Source organism: Bufo gargarizans, chromosome 2, assembly GCF_014858855.1.
Source record: "Bufo gargarizans isolate SCDJY-AF-19 chromosome 2, ASM1485885v1, whole genome shotgun sequence".
In the NCBI taxonomy this organism is placed as follows: Eukaryota; Metazoa; Chordata; class Amphibia; order Anura; family Bufonidae; genus Bufo; species Bufo gargarizans.
The window spans coordinates 176768977-176781378 of NC_058081.1; the positions used below are offsets into that span (position 1 = coordinate 176768977).

At 42.5% G+C, this 12402-nt stretch overlaps 1 protein-coding gene across 2 annotated transcripts in view; it reads right to left on the reverse strand.

Annotated features, from left to right (window-relative positions):
- Positions 1-261: 261 nt before the first annotated feature.
- The window catches only part of LRRC49 (leucine rich repeat containing 49), a 166368-nt gene continuing 154227 nt past the window's right edge, over positions 262-12402 (reverse strand). For both annotated transcript variants that reach the window (XM_044283298.1, XM_044283297.1), the window contains 2 exons: positions 6777-6930; positions 262-759 (listed from right to left, as the gene is read on the reverse strand). In XM_044283298.1, coding sequence (XP_044139233.1) covers positions 556-759; positions 6777-6930 — 358 coding nt within the window. In that variant the 3' untranslated portion in view covers positions 262-555. The remainder of the gene's footprint in view (positions 760-6776; positions 6931-12402) is intronic.

The window sequence follows — 12402 nt, forward strand, 5'->3', positions numbered from 1 at the left end:
GCAACCAATCAGATTCCACCTTTCATTTTTCAGCGCTCCTTTGGAAAATTAAAGGTGGAATCTGATTGGTTGCTATGGGTAACTAAACCAGTTTTCCTTTACACCAGTTTTAATAAATCTCCCCCGACATGTCTTTACCATATACGCAATCAAAAGAGAAGACCACTCCCAGAACGTTACAAAAGTCTATTTATTTTTCCAAACCAAAAAAAGAAAGGAATAAAGTTAACTATAGAAAGGTAACAGGTGGGCATCTGATTGATCTCTTCCATATATTCTAGAAATAATGGAAGACAAATAAGGTCCATGGCTTTCTTGTCTCGCATATTCATTTTGGCTGGCAATTAACAAGTCCAAGTAATTTGGTAGAAAACAAATACATGTAATACTGCAACTGTCATAAAATAGAAAAATTCATAAGATGCAATGGAAACAAGGCAAAGTGGATAAACCGAATATATACTGCTGAGAGGACCCAAACATACTGATAGATCTTCATGCTTTATCTGAAATTGGACAGTGCAAATTTATAAATAAGGATTGGTGGAAGAAAGGCTATTTTTGTTCAGAGATCCTCTGTAAGCACTGCTTCATGTAAGAGCTCTTATCACGGACCTCGATTACTGCATCTCTGACAAGTTCAATGAACATCTGGGGCCACAACTTCTGCAAAGACTCATTCTTCAAGTTGATATCATTTGCTTCATTCACAAGGTCCTTAACATACGCCTGGCAGAAAGCTTTCTTCTCTGTGAGTTCCTGCATAGAGAGTTTATAGTTACCAATAAGTAACCAAAAATTCAATTAAGGGTATTTTCCCATTAGTGGCAGGGGACTCCGGCAGGCTGTTCCGGCAGATGAACAACCTGCCGGAGCTGTCCTGCGGCTAGTCGACCTGTGCCCCGAACTGCCGCTCCTCCCCAATTGACTAGAATGGAAGCGGAGTTCCAGCAGCGCACGGTGAGAGGAAGCCGGACTAAAACTACGACATCCAGTACTTTTAGTACGGCTGCCTCCCGCCGTGCGCTGTTGCCGGAACTCCGCCCCCGCTATAGTCAATGGGGACGGAGCGGCAGTCCGGGGGCACACGTGAACTAGTGGCAGGACGGATCCGACAGGCTGTTCACCCGCCGGAACAGCCTTCCGGACTCCTCTGCCGCTACTGTGCGACTAGCCTTACTTATCTGAACACACATGCAGTTTTGATGCAGTTTTTGAGTCAGGATTGGATACAAAAAGAATGGAAAAAATAACAACAATGAACTTGCATTATGTTACATTATGTTAGCACAACATAGCAGTCCGGACTGTGTATTTTCAGCACAGGTTTGAGTGTTGACAGTGGAAGAAGGGGAGGAGGGGGAATGGGAAAATGGGGGGGAAAAAAAGCTATTTGGACTCCATATGTGCAGTACTACTTATGTATTATTGCAAATGATAGTCCATAATCATGGTGACAAATTGCCTTTAAATATTACAAATATGAGATTTCCATCTGATGTTCAATCCCAAATTCCCCCATTATTTTCTCAATAAGATCAGCCATAATATGAAATGTTAACACAAAAGTAAAGTCAAATTTAACAAGTTATTAATTTAACATTTAAATATATTGCATACTTTCAAAATACAATAAAGTTTCCCATTAATAAAATGACTTATTTACATTGTATCAGAAGCCATTAGACGTGAAACCAACGTCAAGGAAGGGTAATTGTTTTGTTCCTGCCTAAAAGCATTAGATTATGACTTGGATCATGTATGGTGATCGTGAGAATTAAGTTTGAAAATACACAAAATCCTTTCCAGCAAATTATTATGGTGAAGTGTGTTTTTCTTTGCAAGTAATCCCAACTGGGAATCCTCATTAACGGTGCTTTTTGTGGCAAATCATATTTAATTTGCTGCCTAACGCTAATAAAGAACAAGTCTTGGCACGTTTTCCTATGCCTTAAAAACCGCTACATAAGGGAAAAATGCAGACTATATTTCAATATAGTAGACATTGATATTACAATTTTATTTTTTTTATTCAACTTAATTTTGGTTCATTTTACCACTAATCTGGGGCCTGACGAAATTGTAGCAGGAAAATCTGCAACAATTTACTGTACAATACTAGTGGATTTGTGTAATGTACACATCATCTAAGGACATGACCTGTATGCAACTGTAAGGGGTTAATCCATTTCCACTCAATCTTGCAAATTGAGCATAAAACAGCCCACCACCACCCTCACACACTCAAGACCCTCCAGATACACAGCTTGTTGCCACCACTTAGAGAGTTTAGGCCAGTAGGTACCAGATGCACACACATACTGCTCTCTAGCAGTCAAAGGGTTAACACACTTTAAGAAACACTACTTTTACACAGGCACATTATCGGGAAGGAGCGTTTACCCAAAAGATCATCCCTTGTCCTTTAAAATAAAGACTAAAACAATTACCTTACCTTTTCGGCAAATTACCTAGATTTAAAGGAGTTTTCTGAGAGTTTTTTTTTTCTACTGATGACCTAACCTCTGGATACGTCATCAGTATCTGATCGTGGGGTTCTGGGAACCCCGCCGATCAGCTGTTTGAGAAGGCAGTGGTGCTTGCATTAGTGTGCCGGCCTTCTCTCTGCTTACCAATCACAGCATCATACATTGTATAGCGGCTGTGCTTGGTATTGCAGCCTAGCTCCATTCACTTTAATGGGGCTGAGCTGGGTCTAGCCTACGAACGTGACATCACATGGCCTAGGAGAAGCTGGAGAAGGGCGCGGCGCTACAGGCAATGACTGGTAAAGATATGGCGATGTCCCTTGTAAAACACTGAATCCTAAAGTGAGTTTATCAAATGCCCCTGTGGCTCTATATTCATAAAAAAGAGGTTTATATCACCTGTCAATCACTTCGAAATGTGGGACGTCTCATGGTTAAAGGTGCCCGGCTGCATCCATCTCATTTAGGTGCCCAGCGCCCAGGGCCGTCTTTACCAAGGGGCAGCTGCCCAGGGCCCAGTTGCTCCTAGGGGGCCCAAGACAGCTGCCTCTTAAGCCCTGCTAGCTACTGCCTGGGTGTCAAGCTGGCACTGAGTCCAGGCATCACGATTGTACTGTGTTAAAGTTTTGATCTAGGACCTTAATGACATCATCACCATGTGACCAGTAACCTAGCAATTGCTGGTCACATGGCTATGAGGTCATCACAGGTCCTGTGGAGTGTTGCAGAAGTTAACTGTGGAGCTTTTTTGTGTGAAGATTACATCAGAAAAAGGTGACAGGGGCTGTTATGTTAATATTCCTTAAACTACTGTATAGTGGGGTTCTGTATACTGTGTGGGGGCTTTATATTGTGTGGGGGCTGTATATTGTGTGGGGGCTGTATATTGTGTGGGGGCTGTATATTGTGTGGGGGCTGTATATTGTGTGGGGCTGTATATTGTGTGGGACTGTATATTGTGTGGGACTGTATACTGTGTTGGGGCTGTATACTCTGTGGTGGGCTGTATAGTGTGGGGGGCCTGTATAGTGTGGGGGGGGGCCTGTATAGTGGGGGGGTCTGTATAGTGGGGGGGGGCTGTATAGTGGGGGGGGCTGTATAGTGGGGGGGCCTGTATAGTGTGGGGGGCTATACTGCTGTACTGTATACTGTGGGGGTCTGTATACTGTATACTGTGGGTGCGGTATAGTGTGAAGTGCTATACTGCTGTACTGTATAGTGTGGGGGGCTGTATTGTGTATAGTTTGGGGTGCTGTATACTGTGAGGTGTTGTATACTGTGGGGTGCTGTATACTGTGGGCTGCTATACTGCTCTACTATATACTGTGCGGTACTGTATAGTGTGGGGTGCTAAACTGCATACTGTGTGGTGCTGTATACTATAGGGTGCTATACTGCATACTGTGGGGTGCTGGGGTACACTGTAACACTAGGGTGAGCCGAGCCCTGGTCTACTTCCTGCAGAGCGGTGCTCACTCCCAACCTGAGCCTCCTGCCTAGAGCACTGATCCTGAGCCGCTGGAGTCTTCTTCAGAACTGGAAGTATTTACAGTCATTCACTGTACTCTACCAGGGGTGTGGATTTTTTGTGTGTGTGTGTTGTGGTGGAGGGCGTGATTGCCTGCTAAGGTGTGGGAAGGCGGGATCCAGGGGGCCCAAGTAAATTTTTGCCCAGGGTCCAATCAATAGTAAAGACGGCCCTGCCAGCGCCGCCTTCAATGCTGAATTCGCCGCTCTCCCTTTCTTTCGATCCGCCTACCTCAGTTCAACGCCGCCTCTCGTACGTCCGCTCGCTTCAGCCAGATCCCGCGCGTGCGCACTAGGTATAACCTGATGAGCCTGTGTGGACTACTGGCAGCGGCCTCATTTAGCAAAGTGCGCATGCGCCGGCCGGCGCACTTCGCTCGAGCCTCCACTGACTGCCCTATTACAGCCCATCCCAGCCATCCAACCTCCTACAGCCGGGTTCAAAGGATTTGGTTTGGATCGCACAGGTGGGATCTTGCTGAATCGAGCGGACGTACGAGAGGCGGCGTTGAACTGAAGTAGGCGGATCGAAAGAAAGGGAGGGCGGCGATTTCAGCATTGAAGGCGGCGCTGGGCACCTAAACGAGATGGATGCAGCCGGGCACCTTTCACCATGAGACGTCCCCTTGGACACATTTCGAAGTGATTGACAGGTGATATAAACCTGGAACGTCCATTCAGAAATAGAGAACCACCTCCCGGACGTTTATAGTAAATGGGCGGACGGGAGGTGGTTAAACCAAAAGTATGTCCTTACAGCTCTTCATACCTTCTTTCCATAAGTTTTCTTTTCCCTTGGAGCTCGCTTTATATCTTCATAAAAACCCACGCTTATCCTTATGCTAATGAGGCAGTAAGGTGTCCAGAGGGGTGTTATTTTCATTCAAAAGGTGCCCAGGAACGCCCTTGATCGAGTGCCCAGGTCCACCTCCTTGCAGAGCCCAAGCCCGCCTCTATGTCCTTTTATACAGTACGCCCCCAGCATTGCCATTATGCCCCCTCCCGGCGATGTCGCTAGTAGCCGATAATCCCGCCCACCCTTTCCTTCAGCTTCACCAACAGGCGCAGGGCAAAACAATTCCGTCACCTGCGCTCTGAGGGCATCAACCTCACCTGTTTCACTGGGCATGTGCCGAGCCCAGTGATGTTTTCGGCGCATACCCATTTGACTCATTAGCATAAGAAATGGAAAAGAAAAGAAAACCTATGGAAGGAAGGTATGAAGAGCTGTAAGGACATACTTTTGGTTTAATATTGATTATCCAGGTGTCAGATTCCCTATAAAAACATTGCCAGTTATTGCCTGTTTAGCCAGGAGCTCAATAATTATAAGCAAGTCAGTATCTACAAAGGACGATTATCTACCATGTATTTTTCTAAGATTTTGCTGATTTGCAGCTTTGTAGCTCGAGTCTATAAAAGGCAGAGCTGTGATGGCAGACTCCAGTCTAGCTGCAGTGTCTACAGGGAGTCAGAGGTGGTCTGAACACATCTCATGTCTCGTCGGTGGTTTAGGCTCCTGTTCTCTCCCTACCTCTGAAGCTCAGGCTCCTCAGATTGGCTGTATAAACAAAAGCCTATCAGACTCATCAGGAAGTCAGTCCATGGATTTATATTACAACACGGGCAAAATTATTATAAAGTACAGATTGCCGAACTAGTGAGAAAAAAATGATCGGATAATTGCCACACATAAACTGAGGGGAATGACCTTTAGTAAAGGGAAGCCTGGAAGGACATTTTAAAGGATCACTGAGTTTTAATAAAACTTTTGAGATGTCATAGTGACATATCAAAGGTTTTTATTGGTGAGGGTCTTAGTGCTGAGGCCCCCGCTGATCACTAGAACAAGGAGAGAGAAGTCCTCACATATAATGCCCTTTCTCCTGAGACGGGCTCAACACAAAGTCTATGGGCATGTCTTGATTTTGTCTCCTGCAGCAATGACAGAGAATGCAATATACGAGCGCTTCTTTCTCTGTGAGATCTCAGCATTTAGACCCCCACTGATTAAAACCTTTGATGTATCTATATGACCTACTGAAAACTCTTTTAAGGTCTTCATCTTGGCTTCTTAAATGAGGTCTCTTTTTTTCCTTTTGACTCAGGCTAGATTTACCTCTGTGTTAGAGGCTCCGTAGATTCTGTCACAGTTGCTGAAAAAATTATGCTACACGCAGTGCACTTTTTTTCCAACAAATGAGTGGACAACTTGGCAGGACCTGAATAACCCCACTGCAAGTTAGTGTGGTAACTTAGGCATTGTTGGTGTCCATTGGACGATAGATCTGCCACCACATCATGGTTTCCGTTATAAATGAAAACCACCATACATACTATACAGGTGAAACGCGAAAAATTTGAATATCGTGCAAAAGTCCATTTATGTCAGTAATGCAAATTAAAAGGAATCGCATTAATGCAGCTTAAAATTAGAATTTTGTGAAGAGGTTCAATATTCTAGGCTCAAAGTGTCTCACTCTAATCAGCTAATTAATCCATAGCCCCTGAGCAAAGGGGACCTGAGATTGTGAATTTGGGGTTTTCATAAGCTGTAAGCCACAATCATCCTAATTATATCAAAGGCTTGAAATATCTCGCTTTGCATGTAATGAGTCTATCTCATATGGTAGTTTCACCTTTTAAGTTGCATTACTGAAATAAATTAACTTTGCACGATAGTCTAATTTTTCGAGTTTCACCTGTATGTGAGGATGCGCCAATTCAGTAATAAGTCATTCTATGAATACACCAATTTACCTCTAGCTTCTCAGTGAGCAGATCCTGTGGAATGTATTGTAGTGCTGCTCGAGTTGGGGTTTCTCCGACAATTCTCTTATTGTCAATATTTTCTTCACCGCCTATCGGAACCTTCTTAGACTTAGTCTCTAGTAGGTGATGTAATGTCTTCTTTCTTTTAAACACATATAAACTATTGTCAACAGAATGCACATGCTCAGGACTTACTAAAACAGTAACTGAATAGTAGAGGTACAAAACACTAGAACATAAAAAAAAATTTGAAAATAATTTTTTATTAATTTTTACCAATTATACATACCAGAAAGTACATGTAAAAATATAGAAAAATAAAAACTACCCAACAAAGTATATACCTCCCCAACCCCTCCCCCAACACTAGAAAATAATAACCATACGTTCAGTTAAACTCACCTTAAAGGGGATTTCAGATAGTGAAAAACACATCAAATAAACAGTAGAAATTATAAATAAAAGAGAAAAAGTGTTCATCTGTTAAGTTCCCAGCAGCTCCAGAGGTCCCCCGCTGATCCTTTTTTAATGTCCAGGAGTGATGATGTGTTGTACCAGCATGTGACCACTGCAGCCAATCAGCAGTAATGTGAGGAACCTACTGGCATCAATGCTGTGGCCAATGATTGGCTTCAGCCAGCCCATCATCGTTCCTGGAAAGCAAACAAGTACCAGCAGTGGACAATTGAGGCACCGCTGCAGGAGTGGAGTGAAACTTAACAGGTAATTTTCTTTCCTGATACTATATTTTTTTATTATTATTCTAGGACAAACCATTTATAAGTGTTACCTCCACTTTGGAACACCATTTTACCGTTCACATATAGCATAAATGTACATAGAAAACTGATGCGCAAAGAGGTATCTCACAGAGAGAGAGAGAACCATCTCGCTAGTGCCATCTTCTGGAAGTGGCTCCCTGAGAGTCAATGTCTGACTTTTTAACAAGTCTCGGAAGATGACAAGGGAAACATAGAAATCTGAGTTACTTTGGAATAACATAGGCTACCAATCTGTACTATAGTCTTAACCCCTTAAGGACACAGGGCGTACAGGTACGCCCTTGTGCCCTGGTACTTAAGGACACAGGGCGTACATGTACGCCCTGTGCATTTTCGATCACTGCCGTGCGGCTGGCAGTGATCGGAACCCGGTGCCTGCTCAAATCATTGAGCAGGCACCTAGGCTAAATGCGCGGGGGGGTCCCGTGACCCCCCCATGTCGGCGATCGCGGCAAACCGCAGGTCAATTCAGACCTGCGGTTTGCTGCGATTTCTGCAGTTTCTGATTTAGTATTCCTAAAGTGCATCTGTATCCCCCCCCCCTGCACCCCTTAGTGATTTTTGCCTGGTGGGAGGTGCAGGGGGAGGGTTGCGGGCGGTGCGGGAGGCGGGCGGTGCGGTAGGCGGGATCGCGATCCCCCGCCCGCCTCCCATTGCGTAATCGTTGGCGTCTAGTGGGTATACCAGGGTGCCAGCACATTGCTGGCACCCTGGTATAAACGGCTGACATCGTGATGCGATGTCAGCCGTTTAACCCTTTCCATACAGCGGTCCGTACGGTTAACAGTAAGAGGGAGCTCCCTCCCTCTCCCATCGGGGGGCTGCTGTGCCTTTGCAGTCCCCCGAATGGAGAGGGAGAGAGCTTCCAGGCAGCCCCCCCAAGCCCCGTCCTTACCCTTCCCCGTCTGCGCAGTTCTGGCCACTACTGAGCAGACGGGGAAGGTTCCCATGGCAACAGGACGCCTTCTCAGGCGTCCTGCTGTCCATGGTGCTGAACAGATCTGTGCTGAAAGGCATAGATCTGTTCAGACAAAGTGTAAAATACAGTATAGTACTATATATTGTACTGTACTGTATTATGCAGACATCAGACCCACTGGATCTTCAAGAACCAAGTGGGTCTGGGTCAAAAAAAAAGTGAAAAAAGTGAAAAATAAAGTAAAAATCAAAAAACACATTTATCACTGATTAAAAATGAAAAAAATAAAATTCCCTACACATGTTTGGTATCGCCGCGTCCGTAACGACCTGATCTATAAAACGGTAATGTTACTTTATCCGAACGGTGAACGCCATAAAAATAAAAAATTAAAAACTATGATGAAATTGGAATTTTGCCCACCTTACTTCCCAAAAAAGGTAATAAAAGTGATCAAAAAAGTCGCATCTATGCCAAAATTGTAACAATCAAACCGTTATCTCATCCCGCAAAAATCATACCCTACCCAAGATAATCGCCCAAAAACTGAAAAAGTTATGGCTCTTACACTATGGAAACACTAAAACATGATTTCTTTTGTTTCAAAAATGAAATCATTGTGTAAAACTTACATAAATAAAAAAAAGTATACATATTAGGTATCGCCGCGTCCGTATTCACCGGCTCTATAAAAATATCACATGACCTAACCCCTCAGATGACCACCGTAAAAAAATAAAAATAAAAACGGTGTAAAAAAAAGCCATTTTTTGTCATCTTCCGTCACAAAAAGTGTAATAGCAAGCAATCAAAAAGTCATGTGCACCCCAAAATAGTGCCAATCAAACCGTCATCTCATCCCACAAAAAATGAGACCCTACTTAAGATAATCGCCCAAAAATTTAAAAAAACTATGGCTCTTAGACTATGGAGACACTAAAACATTTTTTTTGTTTTAAAAATGAAATTATTGTGTAAAACGTACATAAATAAAAAAAATTGTATACATATTGGGTATCACCGCGTCCGTGACAACCTGCTCTATAAAATTACCACATGATCTAACCTGTCAGATGAATGGTGTAAATAACAAAAAAAAAAAAACGGTGCCAAAAAAGCAATTTCTTGTTACCTTGCCGCACAAAAAGTGTAATATAGCGCAACCAAAAATCATATCTACCCTAAACTAGTACCAACAAAACTGCCACCCTATCCCGTAGTTTCTAAAATGGGGTCACTTTTTTGGAGTTTCTACTCTAGGGGTGCATCAGGGGGGCTTCAAATGGGACATGGTGTCAAAAAAACCAGTCCAGCAAAATCTGCCTTCCAAAAACCGTATGGCATTCCTTTCCTTCTGCGCCCTGCCATGTGACCGTACAGTGGTTTACGACCACATATGAGGTGTTTCTGTAAACTACAGAATCAGGGCCAGAAATAATGAGTTTTGTTTGGCTGTTAACCCTTGCTTTGTAACTGGAAAAAAAATATTAAAATGGAAAATCTGCCAAAAAAGTGAAATTTTGAAATTGTATCTCTATTTTCTATTAAATCTTGTGCAACACCTAAAGGGTTAACAAAGTTTGTAAAATCAGTTTTGAATACCTTGAGGGGTGTAGTTTCTTAGATTGGGTCACTTTTATGGAGTTTCTACTCTAGGGGTGCATCAGGGGGCTTCAAATGGGACATGGTGTCAAAAAAACTGTCCAGCAAAACATGCCTTCCAAAAACCAAACGGCGCACCTTTCACTCTACGCCCCGCTGTGTGGCCGTACAGTAGTTTACGGCCACATATGGGGTGTTTCTGTAAACGGCAGAGTCAGGGCAATAAAGATACAGTCTTGTTTGGCTGTTAACCCTTGCTTTGTTAGTGGAAAAAATGGGTTAAAATGGAAAATTAGGCAATAAAATGAAATTCTCAAATTTCATCCCCATTTGCCAATAACTCTTGTGCAACACCTAAAGGGTTAACAAAGTTTGTAAAATCAGTTTTGAATACCTTGAGGGGTGTAGTTTATAGAATGGGGTGGTTTCTTATGTAAGCCTCGCAAAGTGACTTCAGAGCTGTAGTGGTCCCTAAAAATTGGGTTTTTGTAAATTTCTGAAAAATTTCAAGATTTGCTTCTAAACTTCTAAGCCTTGTAACATCCCCAAAAAATAAAATATCATTCCTAAAATAATTCAAACATGAAGTAGACATATGGGGAATGTTAAGTCATCACAATTTTTGGGGGTATTACTATGTATTACAGAAGTAGAGAAACTGAAACTTTGAAATTTGCTAATTTTTCCCAATTTTTGGTAAATTTGACTTTTTTTTATGCAAAAAAAATTATTTTTTTTTAACTTTATTTTACCAGTGTCATGAAGTACAATATGTGACGAAAAAACAATCTCAGAATGGCCTGGATAAGTCAAAGCGTTTTAAAGTTATCAGCACTTAAAGTGACACTGGTCAGATTTTCAAAAAATGGCCTGGTCCTAAGGTGTAAAAAGGCTGTGTCCTAGTACATTCATAGTTTTGTAGGGTTTAGGGGCTAAATGTCCCAGCATTCCTTTCTGACTCGAGTACTATAGAAAAGGCTGATGTAGTAACCATGAACTGTCCTGCTGCAATATATGAGCTCAGCTAAGTTGTTGAGAATGTGTCTGATGACAGATTTTCTAACTGTATCTAATCAGAACAAAAAATGCTGCTCTGGGCTATAATATGGGTTATACATCAGAATTACTAAGTAATGAATGTAATGTAATCTCCGGTCAATAGTGGATGGTGCCGGGCTCCAACACCTTTCCTTTCCACCCAAAAAAGGTCCAATCTTCCACAGATGGTTTCCTCTATAGGGTTCAAGGAAATTGATACAATAGTGAAGCACCCTTTGGCTTGATGTTATTAAAAGGTTTTATTGTACTCACAAGAGTCGATCAACAAAAGGCATATATCAATAGATACAATCGTCTGGTTTCTGCCCGACCCGGGTTTCGCTGCCTCGCTTCTTCAGGGGCGACAACTGCGCATATGCGCAATGGGGCCCTTTAAATAGCCTAGCTTATTTCGATAAATGAGCCGGCGGTGATCCGGATCAAATCCCAACATTGCAGAAAAGTTTCCCATCATGCATTTTACAAGTATCTTCATATACCTTCCCATTCCGCATAAAAATTAACACATATACATATAAATAGATACAAAATTATAAAACTCTTGTTGTTATAAACAACTTGATCTCCAACACATTTATCTCTTATTCCTCATTATTTTATACACCGCAATATTATTTAGTGGATATAGATCTTCATCCCACTTAATTCACCTACAACATTACATAAATCGTCCGATTTGCGATATGCTCAATACTTAAATATTCAAATATTCACAAAGCCATCATTAATCCTCCACCCACTTTTGTGACGTCACTTGGGTGCTCCGAACCCCGCCTCCCCCCTCCGACATCCGCGTCACACTCCGTCACGCGGATGTCGGAGGGGGGAGGCGGGGTTCGGAGCACCCAAGCGACGTCACAAAAGTGGGTGGAGGATTAATGACGGCTTTGTGAATATTTGAATATTTAAGTATAGAGCATATCGCAAATCGGACGATTTATGTAATGTTGTAGGTGAATTAAGTGGGATGAAGATCTATATCCACTAAATAATATTGCGGTGTATAAAATAATGAGGAATAAGAGATAAATGTGTTGGAGATCAAGTTGTTTATAACAACAAGAGTTTTATAATTTTGTATCTATTTATATGTATATGTGTTAATTTTTATGCGGAATGGGAAGGTATATGAAGATACTTGTAAAATGCATGATGGGAAACTTTTCTGCAATGTTGGGATTTGATCCGGATCACCGCCGGCTCATTTATCAAAATAAGCTGGGCTATTTAAAGGGCCCCATTGCGCATATGC